This window comes from Tinamus guttatus, unplaced genomic scaffold, assembly GCF_059628265.1.
Source record: "Tinamus guttatus ecotype Peru unplaced genomic scaffold, ASM5962826v1 Tinamus_guttatus_pri_ptg000922l, whole genome shotgun sequence".
Classification (NCBI taxonomy): Eukaryota; Metazoa; Chordata; class Aves; order Tinamiformes; family Tinamidae; genus Tinamus; species Tinamus guttatus.
In genome coordinates this window covers 292,130-316,164 of record NW_028289456.1, presented here as the reverse complement: position 1 = coordinate 316,164, position 24,035 = coordinate 292,130, and the positions used below count along the sequence as shown (strand labels likewise).

The 24,035-nt window shown below is 56.9% G+C and overlaps 7 protein-coding genes across 7 annotated transcripts; all 7 read right to left on the bottom strand.

Annotated features, from left to right (window-relative positions):
* Window positions 1–1,889: 1,889 nt before the first annotated feature.
* Window positions 1,890–2,222, bottom strand: LOC148591213 (feather keratin 1-like). The gene has a single exon (XM_088538059.1). It carries the CDS (start codon window positions 2,220–2,222, stop codon window positions 1,890–1,892), a length of 333 nt encoding a protein of 110 aa, XP_088394185.1.
* A 2,969-nt stretch (window positions 2,223–5,191) lies between these two features.
* Window positions 5,192–5,524, bottom strand: LOC148591212 (feather beta keratin-like). The gene has a single exon (XM_088538020.1). The coding sequence runs from the start codon at window positions 5,522–5,524 to the stop codon at window positions 5,192–5,194; it is 333 nt and encodes a 110-aa protein (XP_088394146.1).
* Window positions 5,525–8,490: 2,966 nt separating this feature from the next.
* LOC148591211 (feather keratin 1-like) lies at window positions 8,491–8,823 on the bottom strand. Its single transcript, XM_088538058.1, has one exon. It carries the CDS (start codon window positions 8,821–8,823, stop codon window positions 8,491–8,493), a length of 333 nt encoding a protein of 110 aa, XP_088394184.1.
* Window positions 8,824–11,789: 2,966 nt separating this feature from the next.
* Window positions 11,790–12,122, bottom strand: LOC148591210 (feather beta keratin-like). Its single transcript, XM_088538022.1, has one exon. The coding sequence runs from the start codon at window positions 12,120–12,122 to the stop codon at window positions 11,790–11,792; it is 333 nt and encodes a 110-aa protein (XP_088394148.1).
* A 2,972-nt stretch (window positions 12,123–15,094) lies between these two features.
* LOC148591209 (feather beta keratin-like) lies at window positions 15,095–15,433 on the bottom strand. The gene has a single exon (XM_088538019.1). The coding sequence runs from the start codon at window positions 15,413–15,415 to the stop codon at window positions 15,095–15,097; it is 321 nt and encodes a 106-aa protein (XP_088394145.1). The 5' UTR covers window positions 15,416–15,433.
* A 2,948-nt stretch (window positions 15,434–18,381) lies between these two features.
* Window positions 18,382–18,714, bottom strand: LOC148591208 (feather beta keratin-like). Its single transcript, XM_088538021.1, has one exon. It carries the CDS (start codon window positions 18,712–18,714, stop codon window positions 18,382–18,384), a length of 333 nt encoding a protein of 110 aa, XP_088394147.1.
* A 2,966-nt stretch (window positions 18,715–21,680) lies between these two features.
* On the bottom strand, window positions 21,681–22,013 carry LOC148591207 (feather keratin 1-like). Its single transcript, XM_088538063.1, has one exon. It carries the CDS (start codon window positions 22,011–22,013, stop codon window positions 21,681–21,683), a length of 333 nt encoding a protein of 110 aa, XP_088394189.1.
* Between the last annotated feature and the right edge of the window lie 2,022 nt (window positions 22,014–24,035).

Here is a 24,035-nt window from a genome sequence, read left to right as displayed (position 1 = left end):
AGGTTGGCTCCCCTGGTGGCTCGCCGATTGTGCTGCGTGCGCGGTGCCAGTAATTAGAAAGCTGGCTGCGTGTGTATTGCTGTGGTGTGGCGGTGCGCACTGTGCATGCGCAATAGAAGGAGTGGAAGCAGGGTTTTGGGAAGAGAAGTGTGTTTTGCGAGCTAGGTCTCTTTTTGAGTTTGGAAGATTTAGTTCGCCCTTGTGTCAGGAGGGTGCTGGTGGTCGGTGGCTGGGGTTCTCCTTTCCTCACTTTTATAGCGTGGTGTTCAGCTGGCACCAGTCCTTCATGAGTTATTTGGGAGAGCTGTGGATGTTTGGGAGAGATGCTGAGTGCTTTGAGAGGCAGAGGTAGCGCCAGAGTGTCAGGCAGGGTTAGGGCTTTTGCGGGGGTGGCCTGTGGAGAGGGTACAGGGCGAGAACAGTGCTGTGAGCGGTGTTGGAAGGGTCAGGGTTGCAACTGGTTATTGCACAAGAGAAGAGCAAGAGGACATGGAGACTTGGGCTCTAGATGCGAGAGTTTCTTGCCGTGTTGACATGCAGCTAGAAGTGTGGAGGACAGGGGCTCCAGCAACTGGGCATGCCCGAGTGCTTTGTGAGCGTGTTGTCCTTGTTGAGATGGGACCTGCTTTTCTCTCTTTGGGGTCCCTGAGAATGCTGTTCCTGATGCTCAATGTTCCATAGTCTTCCCTCCTTGCTTCTTGAGAGCATAGGTGTGCCTGCGTTGCAGACGGGAGTCTGCAAAGCAATTGGAGAAGACTTGTTGTGGAGGAAGAGAAAGAGGAAGAGTGGAGCTGCTTTGTGGTGTGAGCTGCTTTGTGCAGGCCATTGTTTGATTGTGTTTTGTATAAGGAAGATGCCCTTGGTAGAGCGGGTCGCGGTGGCGCCTTTAGCTGAGTGGCGTTAGCGAGTTCCCTGTTTTTCAGGAGTGGAGGCCCTGAGGCCGATGGCAGCAGCCCTAGCTGAGGAAAGGAGGTGCGTTGGCCGCTTTCTTCTTTCTTTGTGTTGCCCGCGGCCTGCCTTTCCTCGGTGTTCGCTGAGAATATTTCCTGGGAAGTAGTGGTGTTGGTCCAGCATATGGCCGCACATGTGGACACGCATGTGCGGCATGTGGAGGCAGTGAGCGTTTGGGTCGGAGCGGTGTTCGTAGTGGCCATAGTGTGTAGAAGGGCTTTTTGTGTGAAGGGAGGGTGTTGTGTGGTGTGCTGGCAGGGCATGTGGATTGCCGCATGGCTGTTGGTGTGTATTTTCTTGGGAGGGCTGTTGGTAGTGGTGTGGAAGACATCGTTGTCCTGCTCTGAGGGGATGTGTACCCTTGGGTGTGTTTGTGCTGTTAGGGTCTTGCGGTGACTGTCTTGTTGGAGGCAGAGACAAGAAGGAGCACAGGCCCCTTTTCTCCCGTTGGCTCGGCCTCCCCGCTGGCCTTGGGAGTCCTGCCTCGGTGTGTGGAGAGGCTGAAAGAGTCTTGTAAGAAGAAAGGAAGAGGAGGCGTCTGTGTTTACTATTCATGAGCAGTTTATTGATGGAAAAGAGTGAGAGGAAGGATGGGAAAGTGGAAAAGAGGTGGTGTGAGCTAGAATTCAGAGCATCAACGCTGTGGCCTGCCTGTGTGCAGTGGATGGTCCCACTGCACATTTACAAGGCAGCAGTGAAGCCAAAGAAGGGGTGATGCCATGGAAGAAGTGGGAGAAGAGCAGGCGCTCCTTTGGCCTCCCCGTTGTCAAGAGGTGAGGCTGTGCCCCTTGGCCATGCACTTGCTTCCTCCCTTGCTGGAGAGACAGAGGCATGGACACAGAGCCCAAGCGGAGCCAGTGTTGTGGAGCTGCATCCTCAGAGGGTTGAGTGTCTTGCAGGACGTTGTTGTCTGTGGTCAGGGTTCGCGGGGAGGGTCCTTAGCAGGGGTAGCAGCCTCTTCCACGGGCGAAGCATCCAAGACCTCCAAAGCCGGCGCCATAGCCGGCGCCATAGCCATAGCCAAAGCCGAAGCCACCATTGTTGATGGGGACTCCCTGAGCGCTAAGGTTTGCACCCACAGCGGCAGAGGAGGAGGATCCGACAGCGGTGCTCTGGGGGAAGGAGCTGAGGATGGGTCCGGGCAGGGTGACGAGAACAGCGGGAGGCTGGATGACCACGCGGGAGTCCTCGCACTGCCTGACACAGGGCTCGTTGCAGCTGTTAGCCAGCGGGGTGGGTCCGCAGGGGCGGCAGAGGTCGTTGCAGGCCATGGGTGTGTTGTGGAGAGGGCCCTGGAAGAGCGGGGGTTGACAAGATGTGAGGAGGCGGGTGTGAGGAGGCGGAGGGTGTTGTGGGCCTGTGCCCCTGTTGTGGGGAGCAGGGGTGAGAGGAGGCAGCAGAGATGCTGGTGGCTGTAGAGGAGAGCGTCCCCAGAAAGAGTCCCCAGGTGTGGGTACTTGTTGCGTGGGGCAGGTGGAGGAAGGAGTGTGCGCAGTAGCTCTAGAGCTGCTTTGCTGTGGGTGTGTGTGAGCAGAGGTGGAGGGAGATTGTGTGGGTGAGGATGGGGAAGGAGGCAGTGAGGGAGTTGGTGCATTGAAGGCAGAGGGCAGCTTGAGGGAGAGCACACAGCTCCCGAGCAGTGTGAGGGAAAGGTGTTTGTCCCTGCAAGAGATTGGTGCAGTTTGGCGGCAATGTGAGAAGAGAGCGAGCGAGGGGCAGTAGATTGGAGGAGGGAGTATGTCCCGTCAGCGTGTGTGGGAAGAGAAGGCCGTTGTGGGAAGAAGGGGTCGGTTGTTGAGACTCACCTTGTTGCCGGAGGAGGCGAAGGTGTGAGGAGAAGTGTGTGAGGGAGCGCAGCATTGTGCTGCCTTTTATGCTGGTCCCAGAGCCCCCGGGGCGATGAGACGCTCTTTGCACGTGACAGCATTGAGCATGCGGCTCATCCTGAAGGCGCGACCCTGCCAAGTCATCAAGTTAGTGTTGGTTTTCCTTCCCGCAAAGCTCTCTTTTCATTTCCTCCCCTTGCAGAGGTGCCCATTATGGTGCCGCGGTCTCTTTCAAGGTCGCCTCTGAAGCTGGGTGGATTTTAGTGGAATGCGCATGTCAGGCGAACGGGGACACCACTGTCAAAGTGTAGGTGAGGCCGGGTGTGAGCAGTGAGCTCCTTGTATGGTGGTTGTGTGGTGTGGTTAGCGGCTGCATTATGAGTAGTGTCCTCCGTTTTGTGTGTGAGCAGGGAGGCTGTTGTGGCATTGGCAGGAGTGTTGGACGCCCGCCCTGGCCCCTTGGATGACTTTGCCTGCCTTGCCGTGAGCTACGCAGGGTTTGGTCTAGGGCTCGCAATAGCGGTGAGGTTGGCTCCCCTGGTGGCTCGCCGATTGTGCTGCGTGCGCGGTGCCAGTAATTAGAAAGCTGGCTGCGTGTGTATTGCTGTGGTGTGGCGGTGCGCACTGTGCATGCGCAATAGAAGGAGTGGAAGCAGGGTTTTGGGAAGAGAAGTGTGTTTTGCGAGCTAGGTCTCTTTTTGAGTTTGGAAGATTTAGTTCGCCCTTGTGTCAGGAGGGTGCTGGTGGTCGGTGGCTGGGGTTCTCCTTTCCTCACTTTTATAGCGTGGTGTTCAGCTGGCACCAGTCCTTCATGAGTTCTTTGGGAGAGCTGTGGATGTTTGGGAGAGATGCTGAGTGCTTTGAGAGGCAGAGGTAGCGCCAGAGTGTCAGGCAGGGTTAGGGCTTTTGCGGGGGTGGCCTGTGGAGAGGGTACAGGGCGAGAACAGTGCTGTGAGCGGTGTTGGAAGGGTCAGGGTTGCAACTGGTTATTGCACAAGAGAAGAGCAAGAGGACATGGAGACTTGGGCTCTAGATGCGAGAGTTTCTTGCCGTGTTGACATGCAGCTAGAAGTGTGGAGGACAGGGGCTCCAGCAACTGGGCATGCCTGAGTGCTTTGTGAGCGTGTTGTCCTTGTTGAGATGGGACCTGCTTTTCTCTCTTTGGGGTCCCTGAGAATGCTGTTCCTGATGCTCAATGTTCCATAGTCTTCCCTCCTTGCTTCTTGAGAGCATAGGTGTGCCTGCGTTGCAGACGGGAGTCTGCAAAGCAATTGGAGAAGACTTGTTGTGGAGGAAGAGAAAGAGGAAGAGTGGAGCTGCTTTGTGGTGTGAGCTGCTTTGTGCAGGCCATTGTTTGACTGTGTTTTGTATAAGGAAGATGCCCTTGGTAGAGCGGGTCGCGGTGGCGCCTTTAGCTGAGTGGTGTTAGCGAGTTCCCTGTTTTTCAGGAGTGGAGGCCCTGAGGCCGATGGCAGCAGCCCTAGCTGAGGAAAGGAGGTGCGTTGGCCGCTTTCTTCTTTCTTTGTGTTGCCCGCGGCCTGCCTTTCCTCGGTGTTCGCTGAGAATATTTCCTGGGAAGTAGTGGTGTTGGTCCAGCATATGGCCGCACATGTGGACACGCATGTGCGGCATGTGGAGGCAGTGAGCGTTTGGGTCGGAGCGGTGTTCGTAGTGGCCATAGTGTGTAGAAGGGCTTTTTGTGTGAAGGGAGGGTGTTGTGTGGTGTGCTGGCAGGGCATGTGGATTGCCGCATGGCTGTTGGTGTGTATTTTCTTGGGAGGGCTGTTGGTAGTGGTGTGGAAGACATCGTTGTCCTGCTCTGAGGGGATGTGTACCCTTGGGTGTGTTTGTGCTGTTAGGGTCTTGCGGTGACTGTCTTGTTGGAGGCAGAGACAAGAAGGAGCACAGGCCCCTTTTCTCCCGTTGGCTCGGCCTCCCTGCTGGCCTTGGGAGTCCTGCCTCGGTGTGTGGAGAGGCTGAAAGAGTCTTGTAAGAAGAAAGGAAGAGGAGGCGTCTGTGTTTACTATTCATGAGCAGTTTATTGATGGAAAAGAGTGAGAGGAAGGATGGGAAAGTGGAAAAGAGGTGGTGTGAGCTAGAATTCAGAGCATCAACACTGTGGCCTGCCTGTGTGCAGTGGATGGTCCCACTGCACATTTACAAGGCAGCAGTGAAGCCAAAGAAGGGGTGATGCCATGGAAGAAGTGGGAGAAGAGCAGGTGCTCCTTTGGCCTCCCCGTTGTCAAGAGGTGAGGCTGTGCCCCTTGGCCATGCACTTGCTTCCTCCCTTGCTGGAGAGACAGAGGCATGGACACAGAGCCCAAGCGGAGCCAGTGTTGTGGAGCTGCATCCTCAGAGGGTTGAGTGTCTTGCAGGACGTTGTTGTCTGTGGTCAGGGTTCGTGGGGAGGGTCCTTAGCAGGGGTAGCAGCCTCTTCCACGGGCGAAGCCTCCAAGACCTCCAAAGCCGGCGCCATAGCCGGCGCCATAGCCATAGCCAAAGCCGAAGCCACCATTGTTGATGGGGACTCCCTGAGCGCTAAGGTTTGCACCCACAGCGGCAGAGGAGGAGGATCCGACAGCGGTGCTCTGGGGGAAGGAGCTGAGGATGGGTCCGGGCAGGGTGACGAGAACAGCGGGAGGCTGGATGACCACGCGGGAGTCCTCGCACTGCCTGACACAGGGCTCGTTGCAGCTGTTAGCCAGCGGGGTGGGTCCGCAGGGGCGGCAGAGGTCGTTGCAGGCCATGGGTGTGTTGTGGAGAGGGCCCTGGAAGAGCGGGGGTTGAGAAGATGTGAGGAGGCGGGTGTGAGGAGGCGGAGGGTGTTGTGGGCCTGTGCCCCTGTTGTGGGGAGCAGGGGTGAGAGGAGGCAGCAGAGATGCTGGTGGCTGTAGAGGAGAGCGTCCCCAGAAAGAGTCCCCAGGTGTGGGTACTTGTTGCGTGGGGCAGGTGGAGGAAGGAGTGTGCGCAGTAGCTCTAGAGCTGCTTTGCTGTGGGTGTGTGTGAGCAGAGGTGGAGGGAGATTGTGTGGGTGAGGATGGGGAAGGAGGCAGTGAGGGAGTTGGTGCATTGAAGGCAGAGGGCAGCTTGAGGGAGAGCACACAGCTCCCGAGCAGTGTGAGGGAAAGGTGTTTGTCCCTGCAAGAGATTGGCGCAGTTTGGCGGCAATGTGAGAAGAGAGCGAGCGAGGGGCAGTAGATTGGAGGAGGGAGTATGTCCCGTCAGCGTGTGTGGGAAGAGAAGGCCGTTGTGGGAAGAAGGGGTCGGTTGTTGAGACTCACCTTGTTGCCGGAGGAGGCGAAGGTGTGAGGAGAAGTGTGTGAGGGAGCGCAGCATTGTGCTGCCTTTTATGCTGGTCCCAGAGCCCCCGGGGCGATGAGACGCTCTTTGCACGTGACAGCACTGAGCATGCGGCTCATCCTGAAGGCGCGACCCTGCCAAGTCATCAAGTTAGTGTTGGTTTTCCTTCCCGCAAAGCTCTCTTTTCATTTCCTCCCCTTGCAGAGGTGCCCATTATGGTGCCGCGGTCTCTTTCAAGGTCGCCTCTGAAGCTGGGTGGATTTTAGTGGAATGCGCATGTCAGGCGAACGGGGACACCACTGTCAAAGTGTAGGTGAGGCCGGGTGTGAGCAGTGAGCTCCTTGTATGGTGGTTGTGTGGTGTGGTTAGCGGCTGCATTATGAGTAGTGTCCTCCGTTTTGTGTGTGAGCAGGGAGGCTGTTGTGGCATTGGCAGGAGTGTTGGACGCCCGCCCTGGCCCCTTGGATGACTTTGCCTGCCTTGCCGTGAGCTACGCAGGGTTTGGTCTAGGGCTCGCAATAGCGGTGAGGTTGGCTCCCCTGGTGGCTCGCCGATTGTGCTGCGTGCGCGGTGCCAGTAATTAGAAAGCTGGCTGCGTGTGTATTGCTGTGGTGTGGCGGTGCGCACTGTGCATGCGCAATAGAAGGAGTGGAGGCAGGGTTTTGGGAAGAGAAGTGTGTTTTGCGAGCTAGGTCTCTTTTTGAGTTTGGAAGATTTAGTTCGCCCTTGTGTCAGGAGGGTGCTGGTGGTCGGTGGCTGGGGTTCTCCTTTCCTCACTTTTATAGCGTGGTGTTCAGCTGGCACCAGTCCTTCATGAGTTCTTTGGGAGAGCTGTGGATGTTTGGGAGAGATGCTGAGTGCTTTGAGAGGCAGAGGTAGCGCCAGAGTGTCAGGCAGGGTTAGGGCTTTTGCGGGGGTGGCCTGTGGAGAGGGTACAGGGCGAGAACAGTGCTGTGAGCGGTGTTGGAAGGGTCAGGGTTGCAACTGGTTATTGCACAAGAGAAGAGCAAGAGGACATGGAGACTTGGGCTTTAGATGCGAGAGTTTCTTGCCGTGTTGACATGCAGCTAGAAGTGTGGAGGACAGGGGCTCCAGCAACTGGGCATGCCCGAGTGCTTTGTGAGCGTGTTGTCCTTGTTGAGATGGGACCTGCTTTTCTCTCTTTGGGGTCCCTGAGAATGCTGTTCCTGATGCTCAATGTTCCATAGTCTTCCCTCCTTGCTTCTTGAGAGCATAGGTGTGCCTGCGTTGCAGACGGGAGTCTGCAAAGCAATTGGAGAAGACTTGTTGTGGAGGAAGAGAAAGAGGAAGAGTGGAGCTGCTTTGTGGTGTGAGCTGCTTTGTGCAGGCCGTTGTTTGACTGTGTTTTGTATAAGGAAGATGCCCTTGGTAGAGCGGGTCGCGGTGGCGCCTTTAGCTGAGTGGCGTTAGCGAGTTCCCTGTTTTTCAGGAGTGGAGGCCCTGAGGCCGATGGCAGCAGCCCTAGCTGAGGAAAGGAGGTGCGTTGGCCGCTTTCTTCTTTCTTTGTGTTGCCCGCGGCCTGTCTTTCCTCGGCGTTCGCTGAGAATATTTCCTGGGAAGTAGTGGTGTTGGTCCAGCATATGGCCGCACATGTGAACACGCATGTGCGGCATGTGGAGGCAGTGAGCGTTTGGGTCGGAGCGGTGTTCGTAGTGGCCGTAGTGTGTAGAAGGGCTTTTTGTGTGAAGGGAGGGTGTTGTGTGGTGTGCTGGCAGGGCATGTGGATTGCCGCATGGCTGTTGGTGTGTATTTTCTTGGGAGGGCTGTTGGTAGTGGTGTGGAAGACATCGTTGTCCTGCTCTGAGGGGATGTGTACCCTTGGGTGTGTTTGTGCTGTTAGGGTCTTGCGGTGACTGTCTTGTTGGAGGCAGAGACAAGGAGCACAGGCCCCTTTTCTCCCGTTGGCTCGGCCTCCCCGCTGGCCTTGGGAGTCCTGCCTCGGTGTGTGGAGAGGCTGAAAGAGTCTTGTAAGAAGAAAGGAAGAGGAGGCGTCTGTGTTTACTATTCATGAGCAGTTTATTGATGGAAAAGAGTGAGAGGAAGGATGGGAAAGTGGAAAAGAGGTGGTGTGAGCTAGAATTCAGAGCATCAACGCTGTGGCCTGCCTGTGTGCAGTGGATGGTCCCACTGCACATTTACAAGGCAGCAGTGAAGCCAAAGAAGGGGTGATGCCATGGAAGAAGTGGGAGAAGAGCAGGCGCTCCTTTGGCCTCCCCGTTGTCAAGAGGTGAGGCTGTGCCCCTTGGCCATGCACTTGCTTCCTCCCTTGCTGGAGAGACAGAGGCATGGACACAGAGCCCAAGCGGAGCCAGTGTTGTGGAGCTGCATCCTCAGAGGGTTGAGTGTCTTGCAGGACGTTGTTGTCTGTGGTCAGGGTTCGCGGGGAGGGTCCTTAGCAGGGGTAGCAGCCTCTTCCACGGGCGAAGCATCCAAGACCTCCAAAGCCGGCGCCATAGCCGGCGCCATAGCCATAGCCAAAGCCGAAGCCACCATTGTTGATGGGGACTCCCTGAGCGCTAAGGTTTGCACCCACAGCGGCAGAGGAGGAGGATCCGACAGCGGTGCTCTGGGGGAAGGAGCTGAGGATGGGTCCGGGCAGGGTGACGAGAACAGCGGGAGGCTGGATGACCACGCGGGAGTCCTCGCACTGCCTGACACAGGGCTCGTTGCAGCTGTTAGCCAGCGGGGTGGGTCCGCAGGGGCGGCAGAGGTCGTTGCAGGCCATGGGTGTGTTGTGGAGAGGGCCCTGGAAGAGCGGGGGTTGACAAGATGTGAGGAGGCGGGTGTGAGGAGGCGGAGGGTGTTGTGGGCCTGTGCCCCTGTTGTGGGGAGCAGGGGTGAGAGGAGGCAGCAGAGATGCTGGTGGCTGTAGAGGAGAGCGTCCCCAGAAAGAGTCCCCAGGTGTGGGTACTTGTTGCGTGGGGCAGGTGGAGGAAGGAGTGTGCGCAGTAGCTCTAGAGCTGCTTTGCTGTGGGTGTGTGTGAGCAGAGGTGGAGGGAGATTGTGTGGGTGAGGATGGGGAAGGAGGCAGTGAGGGAGTTGGTGCATTGAAGGCAGAGGGCAGCTTGAGGGAGAGCACACAGCTCCCGAGCAGTGTGAGGGAAAGGTGTTTGTCCCTGCAAGAGATTGGCGCAGTTTGGCGGCAATGTGAGAAGAGAGCGAGCGAGGGGCAGTAGATTGGAGGAGGGAGTATGTCCCGTCAGCGTGTGTGGGAAGAGAAGGCCGTTGTGGGAAGAAGGGGTCGGTTGTTGAGACTCACCTTGTTGCCGGAGGAGGCGAAGGTGTGAGGAGAAGTGTGTGAGGGAGCGCAGCATTGTGCTGCCTTTTATGCTGGTCCCAGAGCCCCCGGGGCGATGAGACGCTCTTTGCACGTGACAGCATTGAGCATGCGGCTCATCCTGAAGGCGCGACCCTGCCAAGTCATCAAGTTAGTGTTGGTTTTCCTTCCCGCAAAGCTCTCTTTTCATTTCCTCCCCTTGCAGAGGTGCCCATTATGGTGCCGCGGTCTCTTTCAAGGTCGCCTCTGAAGCTGGGTGGATTTTAGTGGAATGCGCATGTCAGGCGAACGGGGACACCACTGTCAAAGTGTAGGTGAGGCCGGGTGTGAGCAGTGAGCTCCTTGTATGGTGGTTGTGTGGTGTGGTTAGCGGCTGCATTATGAGTAGTGTCCTCCGTTTTGTGTGTGAGCAGGGAGGCTGTTGTGGCATTGGCAGGAGTGTTGGACGCCCGCCCTGGCCCCTTGGATGACTTTGCCTGCCTTGCCGTGAGCTACGCAGGGTTTGGTCTAGGGCTCGCAATAGCGGTGAGGTTGGCTCCCCTGGTGGCTCGCCGATTGTGCTGCGTGCGCGGTGCCAGTAATTAGAAAGCTGGCTGCGTGTGTATTGCTGTGGTGTGGCGGTGCGCACTGTGCATGCGCAATAGAAGGAGTGGAAGCAGGGTTTTGGGAAGAGAAGTGTGTTTTGCGAGCTAGGTCTCTTTTTGAGTTTGGAAGATTTAGTTCGCCCTTGTGTCAGGAGGGTGCTGGTGGTCGGTGGCTGGGGTTCTCCTTTCCTCACTTTTATAGCGTGGTGTTCAGCTGGCACCAGTCCTTCATGAGTTATTTGGGAGAGCTGTGGATGTTTGGGAGAGATGCTGAGTGCTTTGAGAGGCAGAGGTAGCGCCAGAGTGTCAGGCAGGGTTAGGGCTTTTGCGGGGGTGGCCTGTGGAGAGGGTACAGGGCGAGAACAGTGCTGTGAGCGGTGTTGGAAGGGTCAGGGTTGCAACTGGTTATTGCACAAGAGAAGAGCAAGAGGACATGGAGACTTGGGCTCTAGATGCGAGAGTTTCTTGCCGTGTTGACATGCAGCTAGAAGTGTGGAGGACAGGGGCTCCAGCAACTGGGCATGCCCGAGTGCTTTGTGAGCGTGTTGTCCTTGTTGAGATGGGACCTGCTTTTCTCTCTTTGGGGTCCCTGAGAATGCTGTTCCTGATGCTCAATGTTCCATAGTCTTCCCTCCTTGCTTCTTGAGAGCATAGGTGTGCCTGCGTTGCAGACGGGAGTCTGCAAAGCAGTTGGAGAAGACTTGTTGTGGAGGAAGAGAAAGAGGAAGAGTGGAGCTGCTTTGTGGTGTGAGCTGCTTTGTGCAGGCCGTTGTTTGACTGTGTTTTGTATAAGGAAGATGCCCTTGGTAGAGCGGGTCGCGGTGGCGCCTTTAGCTGAGTGGCGTTAGCGAGTTCCCTGTTTTTCAGGAGTGGAGGCCCTGAGGCCGATGGCAGCAGCCCTAGCTGAGGAAAGGAGGTGCGTTGGCCGCTTTCTTCTTTCTTTGTGTTGCCCGCGGCCTGCCTTTCCTCGGTGTTCGCTGAGAATATTTCCTGGGAAGTAGTGGTGTTGGTCCAGCATATGGCCGCACATGTGGACACGCATGTGCGGCATGTGGAGGCAGTGAGCGTTTGGGTCGGAGCGGTGTTCGTAGTGGCCGTAGTGTGTAGAAGGGCTTTTTGTGTGAAGGGAGGGTGTTGTGTGGTGTGCTGGCAGGGCATGTGGATTGCCGCATGGCTGTTGGTGTGTATTTTCTTGGGAGGGCTGTTGGTAGTGGTGTGGAAGACATCGTTGTCCTGCTCTGAGGGGATGTGTACCCTTGGGTGTGTTTGTGCTGTTAGGGTCTTGCGGTGACTGTCTTGTTGGAGGCAGAGACAAGGAGCACAGGCCCCTTTTCTCCCGTTGGCTCGGCCTCCCCGCTGGCCTTGGGAGTCCTGCCTCGGTGTGTGGAGAGGCTGAAAGAGTCTTGTAAGAAGAAAGGAAGAGGAGGCGTCTGTGTTTACTATTCATGAGCAGTTTATTGATGGAAAAGAGTGAGAGGAAGGATGGGAAAGTGGAAAAGAGGTGGTGTGAGCTAGAATTCAGAGCATCAACGCTGTGGCCTGCCTGTGTGCAGTGGATGGTCCCACTGCACATTTACAAGGCAGCAGTGAAGCCAAAGAAGGGGTGACGCCATGGAAGAAGTGGGAGAAGAGCAGGCGCTCCTTTGGCCTCCCCGTTGTCAAGAGGTGAGGCTGTGCCCCTTGGCCATGCACTTGCTTCCTCCCTTGCTGGAGAGACAGAGGCATGGACACAGAGCCCAAGCGGAGCCAGTGTTGTGGAGCTGCATCCTCAGAGGGTTGAGTGTCTTGCAGGACGTTGTTGTCTGTGGTCAGGGTTCGCGGGGAGGGTCCTTAGCAGGGGTAGCAGCCTCTTCCACGGGCGAAGCCTCCAAGACCTCCAAAGCCGGCGCCATAGCCGGCGCCATAGCCATAGCCAAAGCCGAAGCCACCATTGTTGATGGGGACTCCCTGAGCGCTAAGGTTTGCACCCACAGCGGCAGAGGAGGAGGATCCGACAGCGGTACTCTGGGGGAAGGAGCTGAGGATGGGTCCGGGCAGGGTGACGAGAACAGCGGGAGGCTGGATGACCACGCGGGAGTCCTCGCACTGCCTGACACAGGGCTCGTTGCAGCTGTTAGCCAGCGGGGTGGGTCCGCAGGGGCGGCAGAGGTCGTTGCAGGCCATGGGTGTGTTGTGGAGAGGGCCCTGGAAGAGCGGGGGTTGAGAAGATGTGAGGAGGCGGGTGTGAGGAGGCGGAGGGTGTTGTGGGCCTGTGCCCCTGTTGTGGGGAGCAGGGGTGAGAGGAGGCAGCAGAGATGCTGGTGGCTGTAGAGGAGAGCGTCCCCAGAAAGAGTCCCCAGGTGTGGGTACTTGTTGCGTGGGGCAGGTGGAGGAAGGAGTGTGCGCAGTAGCTCTAGAGCTGCTTTGCTGTGGGTGTGTGTGAGCAGAGGTGGAGGGAGATTGTGTGGGTGAGGATGGGGAAGGAGGCAGTGAGGGAGTTGGTGCATTGAAGGCAGAGGGCAGCTTGAGGGAGAGCACACAGCTCCCGAGCAGTGTGAGGGAAAGGTGTTTGTCCCTGCAAGAGATTGGCGCAGTTTGGCGGCAATGTGAGAAGAGAGCGAGCGAGGGGCAGTAGATTGGAGGAGGGAGTATGTCCCGTCAGCGTGTGTGGGAAGAGAAGGCCGTTGTGGGAAGAAGGGGTCAGTTGTTGAGACTCACCTCTGCCGGAGGAGGCGAAGGTGTGAGGAGAAGTGTGTGAGGGAGCGCAGCGTTGTGCTGCCTTTTATGCTGGTCCCAGAGCCCCCGGGGCGATGAGACGCTCTTTGCACGTGACAGCATTGAGCATGCGGCTCATCCTGAAGGCGCGACCCTGCCAAGTCATCAAGTTAGTGTTGGTTTTCCTTCCCGCAAAGCTCTCTTTTCATTTCCTCCCCTTGCAGAGGTGCCCATTATGGTGCCGCGGTCTCTTTCAAGGTCGCCTCTGAAGCTGGGTGGATTTTAGTGGAATGCGCATGTCAGGCGAACGGGGACACCACTGTCAAAGTGTAGGTGAGGCCGGGTGTGAGCAGTGAGCTCCTTGTATGGTGGTTGTGTGGTGTGGTTAGCGGCTGCATTATGAGTAGTGTCCTCCGTTTTGTGTGTGAGCAGGGAGGCTGTTGTGGCATTGGCAGGAGTGTTGGACACCCGCCCTGGCCCCTTGGATGACTTTGCCTGCCTTGCCGTGAGCTACGCAGGGTTTGGTCTAGGGCTCGCAATAGCGGTGAGGTTGGCTCCCCTGGTGGCTCGCCGATTGTGCTGCGTGCGCGGTGCCAGTAATTAGAAAGCTGGCTGCGTGTGTATTGCTGTGGTGTGGCGGTGCGCACTGTGCATGCGCAATAGAAGGAGTGGAGGCAGGGTTTTGGGAAGAGAAGTGTGTTTTGCGAGCTAGGTCTCTTTTTGAGTTTGGAAGATTTAGTTCGCCCTTGTGTCAGGAGGGTGCTGGTGGTCGGTGGCTGGGGTTCTCCTTTCCTCACTTTTATAGCGTGGTGTTCAGCTGGCACCAGTCCTTCGTGAGTTCTTTGGGAGTGCTGTGGATATTTGGGAGAGATGCTGAGTGCTTTGAGAGGCAGAGGTAGCGCCAGAGTGTCAGGCAGGGTTAGGGCTTTTGCGGGGGTGGCCTGTGGAGAGGGTACAGGGCGAGAACAGTGCTGTGAGCGGTGTTGGAAGGGTCAGGGTTGCAACTGGTTATTGCACAAGAGAAGAGCAAGAGGACATGGAGACTTGGGCTCTAGATGCGAGAGTTTCTTGCCGTGTTGACATGCAGCTAGAAGTGTGGAGGACAGGGGCTCCAGCAACTGGGCATGCCCGAGTGCTTTGTAAGCGTGTTGTCCTTGTTGAGATGGGACCTGCTTTTCTCTCTTTGGGGTCCCTGAGAATGCTGTTCCTGATGCTCAATGTTCCATAGTCTTCCCTCCTTGCTTCTTGAGAGCATAGGTGTGCCTGCGTTGCAGACGGGAGTCTGCAAAGCAATTGGAGAAGACTTGTTGTGGAGGAAGAGAAAGAGGAAGAGTGGAGCTGCTTTGTGGTGTGAGCTGCTTTGTGCAGGCCGTTGTTTGACTGTGTTTTGTATAAGGAAGATGCCCTTGGTAGAGCGGGTCGCGGTGGCGCCTTTAGCTGAGTGGTGTTAGCGAGTTCCCTGTTTTTCAGGAGTGGAGGCCCTGAGGCCGATGGCAGCAGCCCTAGCTGAGGAAAGGAGGTGCGTTGGCCGCTTTCTTCTTTCTTTGTGTTGCCCGCGGCCTGCCTTTCCTCGGTGTTCGCTGAGAATATTTCCTGGGAAGTAGTGGTGTTGGTCCAGCATATGGCATGCTGGACCAACATGTGGACACGCATGTGCGGCATGTGGAGGCAGTGAGCGTTTGGGTCGGAGCGGTGTTCGTAGTGACCGTAGTGTGTACAAGGGCTTTTTGTGTGAAGGGAGGGTGTTGTGTGGTGTGCTGGCAGGGCATGTGGATTGCCGCATGGCTGTTGGTGTGTATTTTCTTGGGAGGGCTGTTGGTAGTGGTGTGGAAGACATCGTTGTCCTGCTCTGAGGGGATGTGTACCCTTGGGTGTGTTTGTGCTGTTAGGGTCTTGCGGTGACTGTCTTGTTGGAGGCAGAGACAAGGAGCACAGGCCCCTTTTCTCCCGTTGGCTCAGCCTCCCCGCTGGCCTTGGGAGTCCTGCCTCGGTGTGTGGAGAGGCTGAAAGAGTCTTGTAAGAAGAAAGGAAGAGGAGGCGTCTGTGTTTACTATTCATGAGCAGTTTATTGATGGAAAAGAGTGAGAGGAAGGATGGGAAAGTGGAAAAGAGGTGGTGTGAGCTAGAATTCAGAGCATCAACGCTGTGGCCTGCCTGTGTGCAGTGGATGGTCCCACTGCACATTTACAAGGCAGCAGTGAAGCCAAAGAAGGGGTGACGCCATGGAAGAAGTGGGAGAAGAGCAGGCGCTCCTTTGGCCTCCCCGTTGTCAAGAGGTGAGGCTGTGCCCCTTGGCCATGCACTTGCTTCCTCCCTTGCTGGAGAGACAGAGGCATGGACACAGAGCCCAAGCGGAGCCAGTGTTGTGGAGCTGCATCCTCAGAGGGTTGAGTGCCTTGCAGGACGTTGTTGTCTGTGGTCAGGGTTCGTGGGGAGGGTCCTTAGCAGGGGTAGCAGCCTCTTCCACGGGCGAAGCCTCCAAGACCTCCAAAGCCGGCGCCATAGCCATAGCCAAAGCCGAAGCCACCATTGTTGATGGGGACTCCCTGAGCGCTAAGGTTTGCACCCACAGCAGCAGAGGAGGAGGATCCGACAGCGGTGCTCTGGGGGAAGGAGCTGAGGATGGGTCCGGGCAGGGTGACGAGAACAGCGGGAGGCTGGATGACCACGCGGGAGTCCTCGCACTGCCTGACACAGGGCTCGTTGCAGCTGTTAGCCAGCGGGGTGGGTCCGCAGGGGCGGCAGAGGTCGTTGCAGGCCATGGGTGTGTTGTGGAGAGGGCCCTGGAAGAGCGGGGGTTGAGAAGATGTGAGGAGGCGGGTGTGAGGAGGCGGAGGGTGTTGTGGGCCTGTGCCCCTGTTGTGGGGAGCAGGGGTGAGAGGAGGCAGCAGAGATGCTGGTGGCTGTAGAGGAGAGCGTCCCCAGAAAGAGTCCCCAGGTGTGGGTACTTGTTGCGTGGGGCAGGTGGAGGAAGGAGTGTGCGCAGTAGCTCTAGAGCTGCTTTGCTGTGGGTGTGTGTGAGCAGAGGTGGAGGGAGATTGTGTGGGTGAGGATGGGGAAGGAGGCAGTGAGGGAGTTGGTGCATTGAAGGCAGAGGGCAGCTTGAGGGAGAGCACACAGCTCCCGAGCAGTGTGAGGGAAAGGTGTTTGTCCCTGCAAGAGATTGGCGCAGTTTGGCGGCAATGTGAGAAGAGAGCGAGCGAGGGGCAGTAGATTGGAGGAGGGAGTATGTCCCGTCAGCGTGTGTGGGAAGAGAAGGCCGTTGTGGGAAGAAGGGGTCGGTTGTTGAGACTCACCTTGTTGCCGGAGGAGGCGAAGGTGTGAGGAGAAGTGTGTGAGGGAGCGCAGCATTGTGCTGCCTTTTATGCTGGTCCCAGAGCCCCCGGGGCGATGAGACGCTCTTTGCACGTGACAGCATTGAGCATGCGGCTCATCCTGAAGGCGCGACCCTGCCAAGTCATCAAGTTAGTGTTGGTTTTCCTTCCCGCAAAGCTCTCTTTTCATTTCCTCCCCTTGCAGAGGTGCCCATTATGGTGCCGCGGTCTCTTTCAAGGTCGCCTCTGAAGCTGGGTGGATTTTAGTGGAATGCGCATGTCAGGCGAACGGGGACACCACTGTCAAAGTGTAGGTGAGGCCGGGTGTGAGCAGTGAGCTCCTTGTATGGTGGTTGTGTGGTGTGGTTAGCGACTGCATTATGAGTAGTGTCCTCCGTTTTGTGTGTGAGCAGGGAGGCTGTTGTGGCATTGGCAGGAGTGTTGGACACCCGCCCTGGCCCCTTGGATGACTTTGCCTGCCTTGCCGTGAGCTACGCAGGGTTTGGTCTAGGGCTCGCAATAGCGGTGAGGTTGGCTCCCCTGGTGGCTCGCCGATTGTGCTGCGTGCGCGGTGCCAGTAATTAGAAAGCTGGCTGCGTGTGTATTGCTGTGGTGTGGCGGTGCGCACTGTGCATGCGCAATAGAAGGAGTGGAGGCAGGGTTTTGGGAAGAGAAGTGTGTTTTGCGAGCTAGGTCTCTTTTTGAGTTTGGAAGATTTAGTTCGCCCTTGTGTCAGGAGGGTGCTGGTGGTCGGTGGCTGGGGTTCTCCTTTCCTCACTTTTATAGCGTGGTGTTCAGCTGGCACCAGTCCTTCGTGAGTTCTTTGGGAGAGCTGTGGATGTTTGGGAGAGATGCTGAGTGCTTTGAGAGGCAGAGGTAGCGCCAGAGTGTCAGGCAGGGTTAGGGCTTTTGCGGGGGTGGCCTGTGGAGAGGGTACAGGGCGAGAACAGTGCTGTGAGCGGTGTTGGAAGGGTCAGGGTTGCAACTGGTTATTGCACAAGAGAAGAGCAAAAGGACATGGAGACTTGGGCTCTAGATGCGAGAGTTTCTTGCCGTGTTGACATGCAGCTAGAAGTGTGGAGGACAGGGGCTCCAGCAACTGGGCATGCCCGAGTGCTTTGTGAGCGTGTTGTCCTTGTTGAGATGGGACCTGCTTTTCTCTCTTTGGGGTCCCTGAGAATGCTGTTCCTGATGCTCAATGTTCCATAGTCTTCCCTCCTTGCTTCTTGAGAGCATAGGTGTGCCTGCGTTGCAGACGGGAGTCTGCAAAGCAATTGGAGAAGACTTGTTGTGGAGGAAGAGAAAGAGGAAGAGTGGAGCTGCTTTGTGGTGTGAGCTGCTTTGTGCAGGCCGTTGTTTGACTGTGTTTTGTATAAGGAAGATGCCCTTGGTAGAGCGGGTCGCGGTGGCGCCTTTAGCTGAGTGGCGTTAGCGAGTTCCCTGTTTTTCAGGAGTGGAGGCCCTGAGGCCGATGGCAGCAGCCCTAGCTGAGGAAAGGAGGTGCGTTGGCCGCTTTCTTCTTTCTTTGTGTTGCCCGCGGCCTGCCTTTCCTCGGTGTTCGCTGAGAATATTTCCTGGGAAGTAGTGGTGTTGGTCCAGCATATGGCCGCACATGTGGACACGCATGTGCGGCATGTGGAGGCAGTGAGCGTTTGGGTCGGAGCGGTGTTCGTAGTGGCCGTAGTGTGTAGAAGGGCTTTTTGTGTGAAGGGAGGGTGTTGTGTGGTGTGCTGGCAGGGCATGTGGATTGCCGCATGGCTGTTGGTGTGTATTTTCTTGGGAGGGCTGTTGGTAGTGGTGTGGAAGACATCGTTGTCCTGCTCTGAGGGGATGTGTACCCTTGGGTGTGTTTGTGCTGTTAGGGTCTTGTGGTGACTGTCTTGTTGGAGGCAGAGACAAGGAGCACAGGCCCCTTTTCTCCCGTTGGCTCAGCCTCCCCGCTGGCCTTGGGAGTCCTGCCTCGGTGTGTGGAGAGGCTGAAAGAGTCTTGTAAGAAGAAAGGAAGAGGAGGCGTCTGTGTTTACTATTCATGAGCAGTTTATTGATGGAAAAGAGTGAGAGGAAGGATGGGAAAGTGGAAAAGAGGTGGTGTGAGCTAGAATTCAGAGCATCAACGCTGTGGCCTGCCTGTGTGCAGTGGATGGTCCCACTGCACATTTACAAGGCAGCAGTGAAGCCAAAGAAGGGGTGATGCCATGGAAGAAGTGGGAGAAGAGCAGGCGCTCCTTTGGCCTCCCCGTTGTCAAGAGGTGAGGCTGTGCCCCTTGGCCATGCACTTGCTTCCTCCCTTGCTGGAGAGACAGAGGCATGGACACAGAGCCCAAGCGGAGCCAGTGTTGTGGAGCTGCATCCTCAGAGGGTTGAGTGTCTTGCAGGACGTTGTTGTCTGTGGTCAGGGTTCGCGGGGAGGGTCCTTAGCAGGGGTAGCAGCCTCTTCCACGGGCGAAGCCTCCAAGACCTCCAAAGCCGGCGCCATAGCCGGCGCCATAGCCATAGCCAAAGCCGAAGCCACCATTGTTGATGGGGACTCCCTGAGCGCTAAGGTTTGCACCCACAGCGGCAGAGGAGGAGGATCCGACAGCGGTGCTCTGGGGGAAGGAGCTGAGGATGGGTCCGGGCAGGGTGACGAGAACAGCGGGAGGCTGGATGACCACGCGGGAGTCCTCGCACTGCCTGACACAGGGCTCGTTGCAGCTGTTAGCCAGCGGGGTGGGTCCGCAGGGGCGGCAGAGGTCGTTGCAGGCCATGGGTGTGTTGTGGAGAGGGCCCTGGAAGAGCGGGGGTTGAGAAGATGTGAGGAGGCGGGTGTGAGGAGGCGGAGGGTGTTGTGGGCCTGTGCCCCTGTTGTGGGGAGCAGGGGTGAGAGGAGGCAGCAGAGATGCTGGTGGCTGTAGAGGAGAGCGTCCCCAGAAAGAGTCCCCAGGTGTGGGTACTTGTTGCGTGGGGCAGGTGGAGGAAGGAGTGTGCGCAGTAGCTCTAGAGCTGCTTTGCTGTGGGTGTGTGTGAGCAGAGGTGGAGGGAGATTGTGTGGGTGAGGATGGGGAAGGAGGCAGTGAGGGAGTTGGTGCATTGAAGGCAGAGGGCAGCTTGAGGGAGAGCACACAGCTCCCGAGCAGTGTGAGGGAAAGGTGTTTGTCCCTGCAAGAGATTGGCGCAGTTTGGCGGCAATGTGAGAAGAGAGCGAGCGAGGGGCAGTAGATTGGAGGAGGGAGTATGTCCCGTCAGCGTGTGTGGGAAGAGAAGGCTGTTGTGGGAAGAAGGGGTCGGTTGTTGAGACTCACCTTGTTGCCGGAGGAGGCGAAGGTGTGAGGAGAAGTGTGTGAGGGAGCGCAGCATTGTGCTGCCTTTTATGCTGGTCCCAGAGCCCCCGGGGCGATGAGACGCTCTTTGCACGTGACAGCATTGAGCATGCGGCTCATCCTGAAGGCGCGACCCTGCCAAGTCATCAAGTTAGTGTTGGTTTTCCTTCCCGCAAAGCTCTCTTTTCATTTCCTCCCCTTGCAGAGGTGCCCATTATGGTGCCGCAGTCTCTTTCAAGGTCGCCTCTGAAGCTGGGTGGATTTTAGTGGAATGCGCATGTCAGGCGAACGGGGACACCACTGTCAAAGTGTAGGTGAGGCCGGGTGTGAGCAGTGAGCTCCTTGTATGGTGGTTGTGTGGTGTGGTTAGCGGCTGCATTATGAGTAGTGTCCTCCGTTTTGTGTGTGAGCAGGGAGGCTGTTGTGGCATTGGCAGGAGTGTTGGACGCCCGCCCTGGCCCCTTGGATGACTTTGCCTGCCTTGCCGTGAGCTACGCAGGGTTTGGTCTAGGGCTCGCAATAGCGGTGAGGTTGGCTCCCCTGGTGGCTCGCCGATTGTGCTGCGTGCGCGGTGCCAGTAATTAGAAAGCTGGCTGCGTGTGTATTGCTGTGGTGTGGCGGTGCGCACTGTGCATGCGCAATAGAAGGAGTGGAGGCAGGGTTTTGGGAAGAGAAGTGTGTTTTGCGAGCTAGGTCTCTTTTTGAGTTTGGAAGATTTAGTTCGCCCTTGTGTCAGGAGGGTGCTGGTGGTCGGTGGCTGGGGTTCTCCTTTCCTCACTTTTATAGCGTGGTGTTCAGCTGGCACCAGTCCTTCGTGAGTTCTTTGGGAGTGCTGTGGATATTTGGGAGAGATGCTGAGTGCTTTGAGAGGCAGAGGTAGCGCCAGAGTGTCAGGCAGGGTTAGGGCTTTTGCGGGGGTGGCCTGTGGAGAGGGTACAGGGCGAGAACAGTGCTGTGAGCGGTGTTGGAAGGGTCAGGGTTGCAACTGGTTATTGCACAAGAGAAGAGCAAGAGGACATGGAGACTTGGGCTCTAGATGCGAGAGTTTCTTGCCGTGTTGACATGCAGCTAGAAGTGTGGAGGACAGGGGCTCCAGCAACTGGGCATGCCCGAGTGCTTTGTAAGCGTGTTGTCCTTGTTGAGATGGGACCTGCTTTTCTCTCTTTGGGGTCCCTGAGAATGCTGTTCCTGATGCTCAATGTTCCATAGTCTTCCCTCCTTGCTTCTTGAGATCATAGGTGTGCCTGCATTGCGTACGGGAGTCTGCAAAGCAATTGGAGAAGACTTGTTGTGGAGGAAGAGAAAGAGGAAGAGTGGAGCTGCTTTGTGGTGTGAGCTGCTTTGTGCAGGCCGTTGTTTGACTGTGTTTTGTATAAGGAAGATGCCCTTGGTAGAGCGGGTCGCGGTGGCGCCTTTAGCTGAGTGGCGTTAGCGAGTTCCCTGTTTTTCAGGAGTGGAGGCCCTGAGGCCGATGGCAGCAGCCCTAGCTGAGGAAAGGAGGTGCGTTGGCCGCTTTCTTCTTTCTTTGTGTTGCCCGCGGCCTGCCTTTCCTCGGTGTTCGCTGAGAATATTTCCTGGGAAGTAGTGGTGTTGGTCCAGCATATGACCGCACATGTGGACACGCATGTGCGGCATGTGGAGGCAGTGAGCGTTTGGGTCGGAGCGGTGTTCATAGTGACCGTAGTGTGTACAAGGGCTTTTTGTGTGAAGGGAGGGTGTTGTGTGGTGTGCTGGCAGGGCATGTGGATTGCCGCATGGCTGTTGGTGTGTATTTTCTTGGGAGGGCTGTTGGTAGTGGTGCGGAAGACATCGTTGTCCTGCTCTGAGGGGATGTGTACCCTTGGGTGTGTTTGTGCTGTTAGGGTCTTGCGGTGACTGTCTTGTTGGAGGCAGAGACAAGGAGCACAGGCCCCTTTTCTCCCGTTGGCTCGGCCTCCCCGCTGGCCTTGGGAGTCCTGCCTCGGTGTGTGGAGAGGCTGAAAGAGTCTTGTAAGAAGAAAGGAAGAGGAGGCGTCTGTGTTTACTATTCATGAGCAGTTTATTGATGGAAAAGAGTGAGAGGAAGGATGGGAAAGTGGAAAAGACGTGGTGTGAGCTAGAATCAGGAGCATCAACGCTGTGGCCTGCCTGTGTGCAGTGGATGGTCCCACTGCACATTTACAAGGCAGCAGTGAAGCCAAAGAAGGGGTGATGCCATGGAAGAAGTGGGAGAAGAGCAGGCGCTCCTTTGGCCTCCCCGTTGTCAAGAGGTGAGGCTGTGCCCCTTGGCCATGCACTTGCTTCCTCCCTTGCTGGAGAGACAGAGGCATGGACACAGAGCCCAAGCGGAGCCAGTGTTGTGGAGCTGCATCCTCAGAGGGTTGAGTGTCTTGCAGGACGTTGTTGTCTGTGGTCAGGGTTCGCGGGGAGGGTCCTTAGCAGGGGTAGCAGCCTCTTCCACGGGCGAAGCATCCAAGACCTCCAAAGCCGGCGCCATAGCCGGCGCCATAGCCATAGCCAAAGCCGAAGCCACCATTGTTGATGGGGACTCCCTGAGCGCTAAGGTTTGCACCCACAGCGGCAGAGGAGGAGGATCCGACAGCGGTGCTCTGGGGGAAGGAGCTGAGGATGGGTCCGGGCAGGGTGACGAGAACAGCGGGAGGCTGGATGACCACGCGGGAGTCCTCGCACTGCCTGACACAGGGCTCGTTGCAGCTGTTAGCCAGTGGGGTGGGTCCGCAGGGGCGGCAGAGGTCGTTGCAGGCCATGGGTGTGTTGTGGAGAGGGCCCTGGAAGAGCGGGGGTTGAGAAGATGTGAGGAGGCGGGTGTGAGGAGGCGGAGGGTGTTGTGGGCCTGTGCCCCTGTTGTGGGGAGCAGGGGTGAGAGGAGGCAGCAGAGATGCTGGTGGCTGTAGAGGAGAGCGTCCCCAGAAAGAGTCCCCAGGTGTGGGTACTTGTTGCGTGGGGCAGGTGGAGGAAGGAGTGTGCGCAGTAGCTCTAGAGCTGCTTTGCTGTGGGTGTGTGTGAGCAGAGGTGGAGGGAGATTGTGTGGGTGAGGATGGGGAAGGAGGCAGTGAGGGAGTTGGTGCATTGAAGGCAGAGGGCAGCTTGAGGGAGAGCACACAGCTCCCGAGCAGTGTGAGGGAAAGGTGTTTGTCCCTGCAAGAGATTGGCGCAGTTTGGCGGCAATGTGAGAAGAGAGCGAGCGAGGGGCAGTAGATTGGAGGAGGGAGTATGTCCCGTCAGCGTGTGTGGGAAGAGAAGGCCGTTGTGGGAAGAAGGGGTCGGTTGTTGAGACTCACCTTGTTGCCGGAGGAGGCGAAGGTGTGAGGAGAAGTGTGTGAGGGAGCGCAGCATTGTGCTGCCTTTTATGCTGGTCCCAGAGCCCCCGGGGCGATGAGACGCTCTTTGCACGTGACAGCATTGAGCATGCGGCTCATCCTGAAGGCGCGACCCTGCCAAGTCATCAAGTTAGTGTTGGTTTTCCTTCCCGCAAAGCTCTCTTTTCATTTCCTCCCCTTGCAGAGGTGCCCATTATGGTGCCGCGGTCTCTTTCAAGGTCGCCTCTGAAGCTGGGTGGATTTTAGTGGAATGCGCATGTCAGGCGAACGGGGACACCACTGTCAAAGTGTAGGTGAGGCCGGGTGTGAGCAGTGAGCTCCTTGTATGGTGGTTGTGTGGTGTGGTTAGCGGCTGCATTATAAGTAGTGTCCTCCGTTTTGTGTGTGAGCAGGGAGGCTGTTGTGGCATTGGCAGGAGTGTTGGACGCCCGCCCTGGCCCCTTGGATGACTTTGCCTGCCTTGCCGTGAGCTACGCAGGGTTTGGTCTAGGGCTCGCAATAGCGGTGAGGTTGGCTCCCCTGGTGGCTCGCCGATTGTGCTGCGTGCGCGGTGCCAGTAATTAGAAAGCTGGCTGCGTGTGTATTGCTGTGGTGTGGCGGTGCGCACTGTGCATGCGCAATAGAAGGAGTGGAGGCAGGGTTTTGGGAAGAGAAGTGTGTTTTGCGAGCTAGGTCTCTTTTTGAGTTTGGAAGATTTAGTTCGCCCTTGTGTCAGGAGGGTGCTGGTGGTCGGTGGCTGGGGTTCTCCTTTCCTCACTTTTATAGCGTGGTGTTCAGCTGGCACCAGTCCTTCATGAGTTCTTTGGGAGAGCTGTGGATGTTTGGGAGAGATGCTGAGTGCTTTGAGAGGCAGAGGTAGCGCCAGAGTGTCAGGCAGGGTTAGGGCTTTTGCGGGGGTGGCCTGTGGAGAGGGTACAGGGCGAGAACAGTGCTGTGAGCGGTGTTGGAAGGGTCAGGGTTGCAATTGGTTATTGCACAAGAGAAGAGCAAGAGGACATGGAGACTTGGGCTCTAGATGCGAGAGTTTCTTGCCGTGTTGACATGCAGCTAGAAGTGTGGAGGACAGGGGCTCCAGCAACTGGGCATGCCCGAGTGCTTTGTGAGCGTGTTGTCCTTGTTGAGATGGGACCTGCTTTTCTCTCTTTGGGGTCCCTGAGAATGCTGTTCCTGATGCTCAATGTTCCTTAGTCTTCCCTCCTTGCTTCTTGAGAGCATAGGTGTGCCTGCATTGCAGACGGGACTCTGCAAAGCAATTGGAGAAGACTTGTTGTGGAGGAAGAGAAAGAGGAAGAGTGGAGCTGCTTTGTGGTGTGAGCTGCTTTGTGCAGGCCGTTGTTTGACTGTGTTTTGTATAAGGAAGATGCCCTTGGTAGAGCGGGTCGCGGTGGCGCCTTTAGCTGAGTGGCGTTAGCGAGTTCCCTGTTTTTCAGGAGTGGAGGCCCTGAGGCC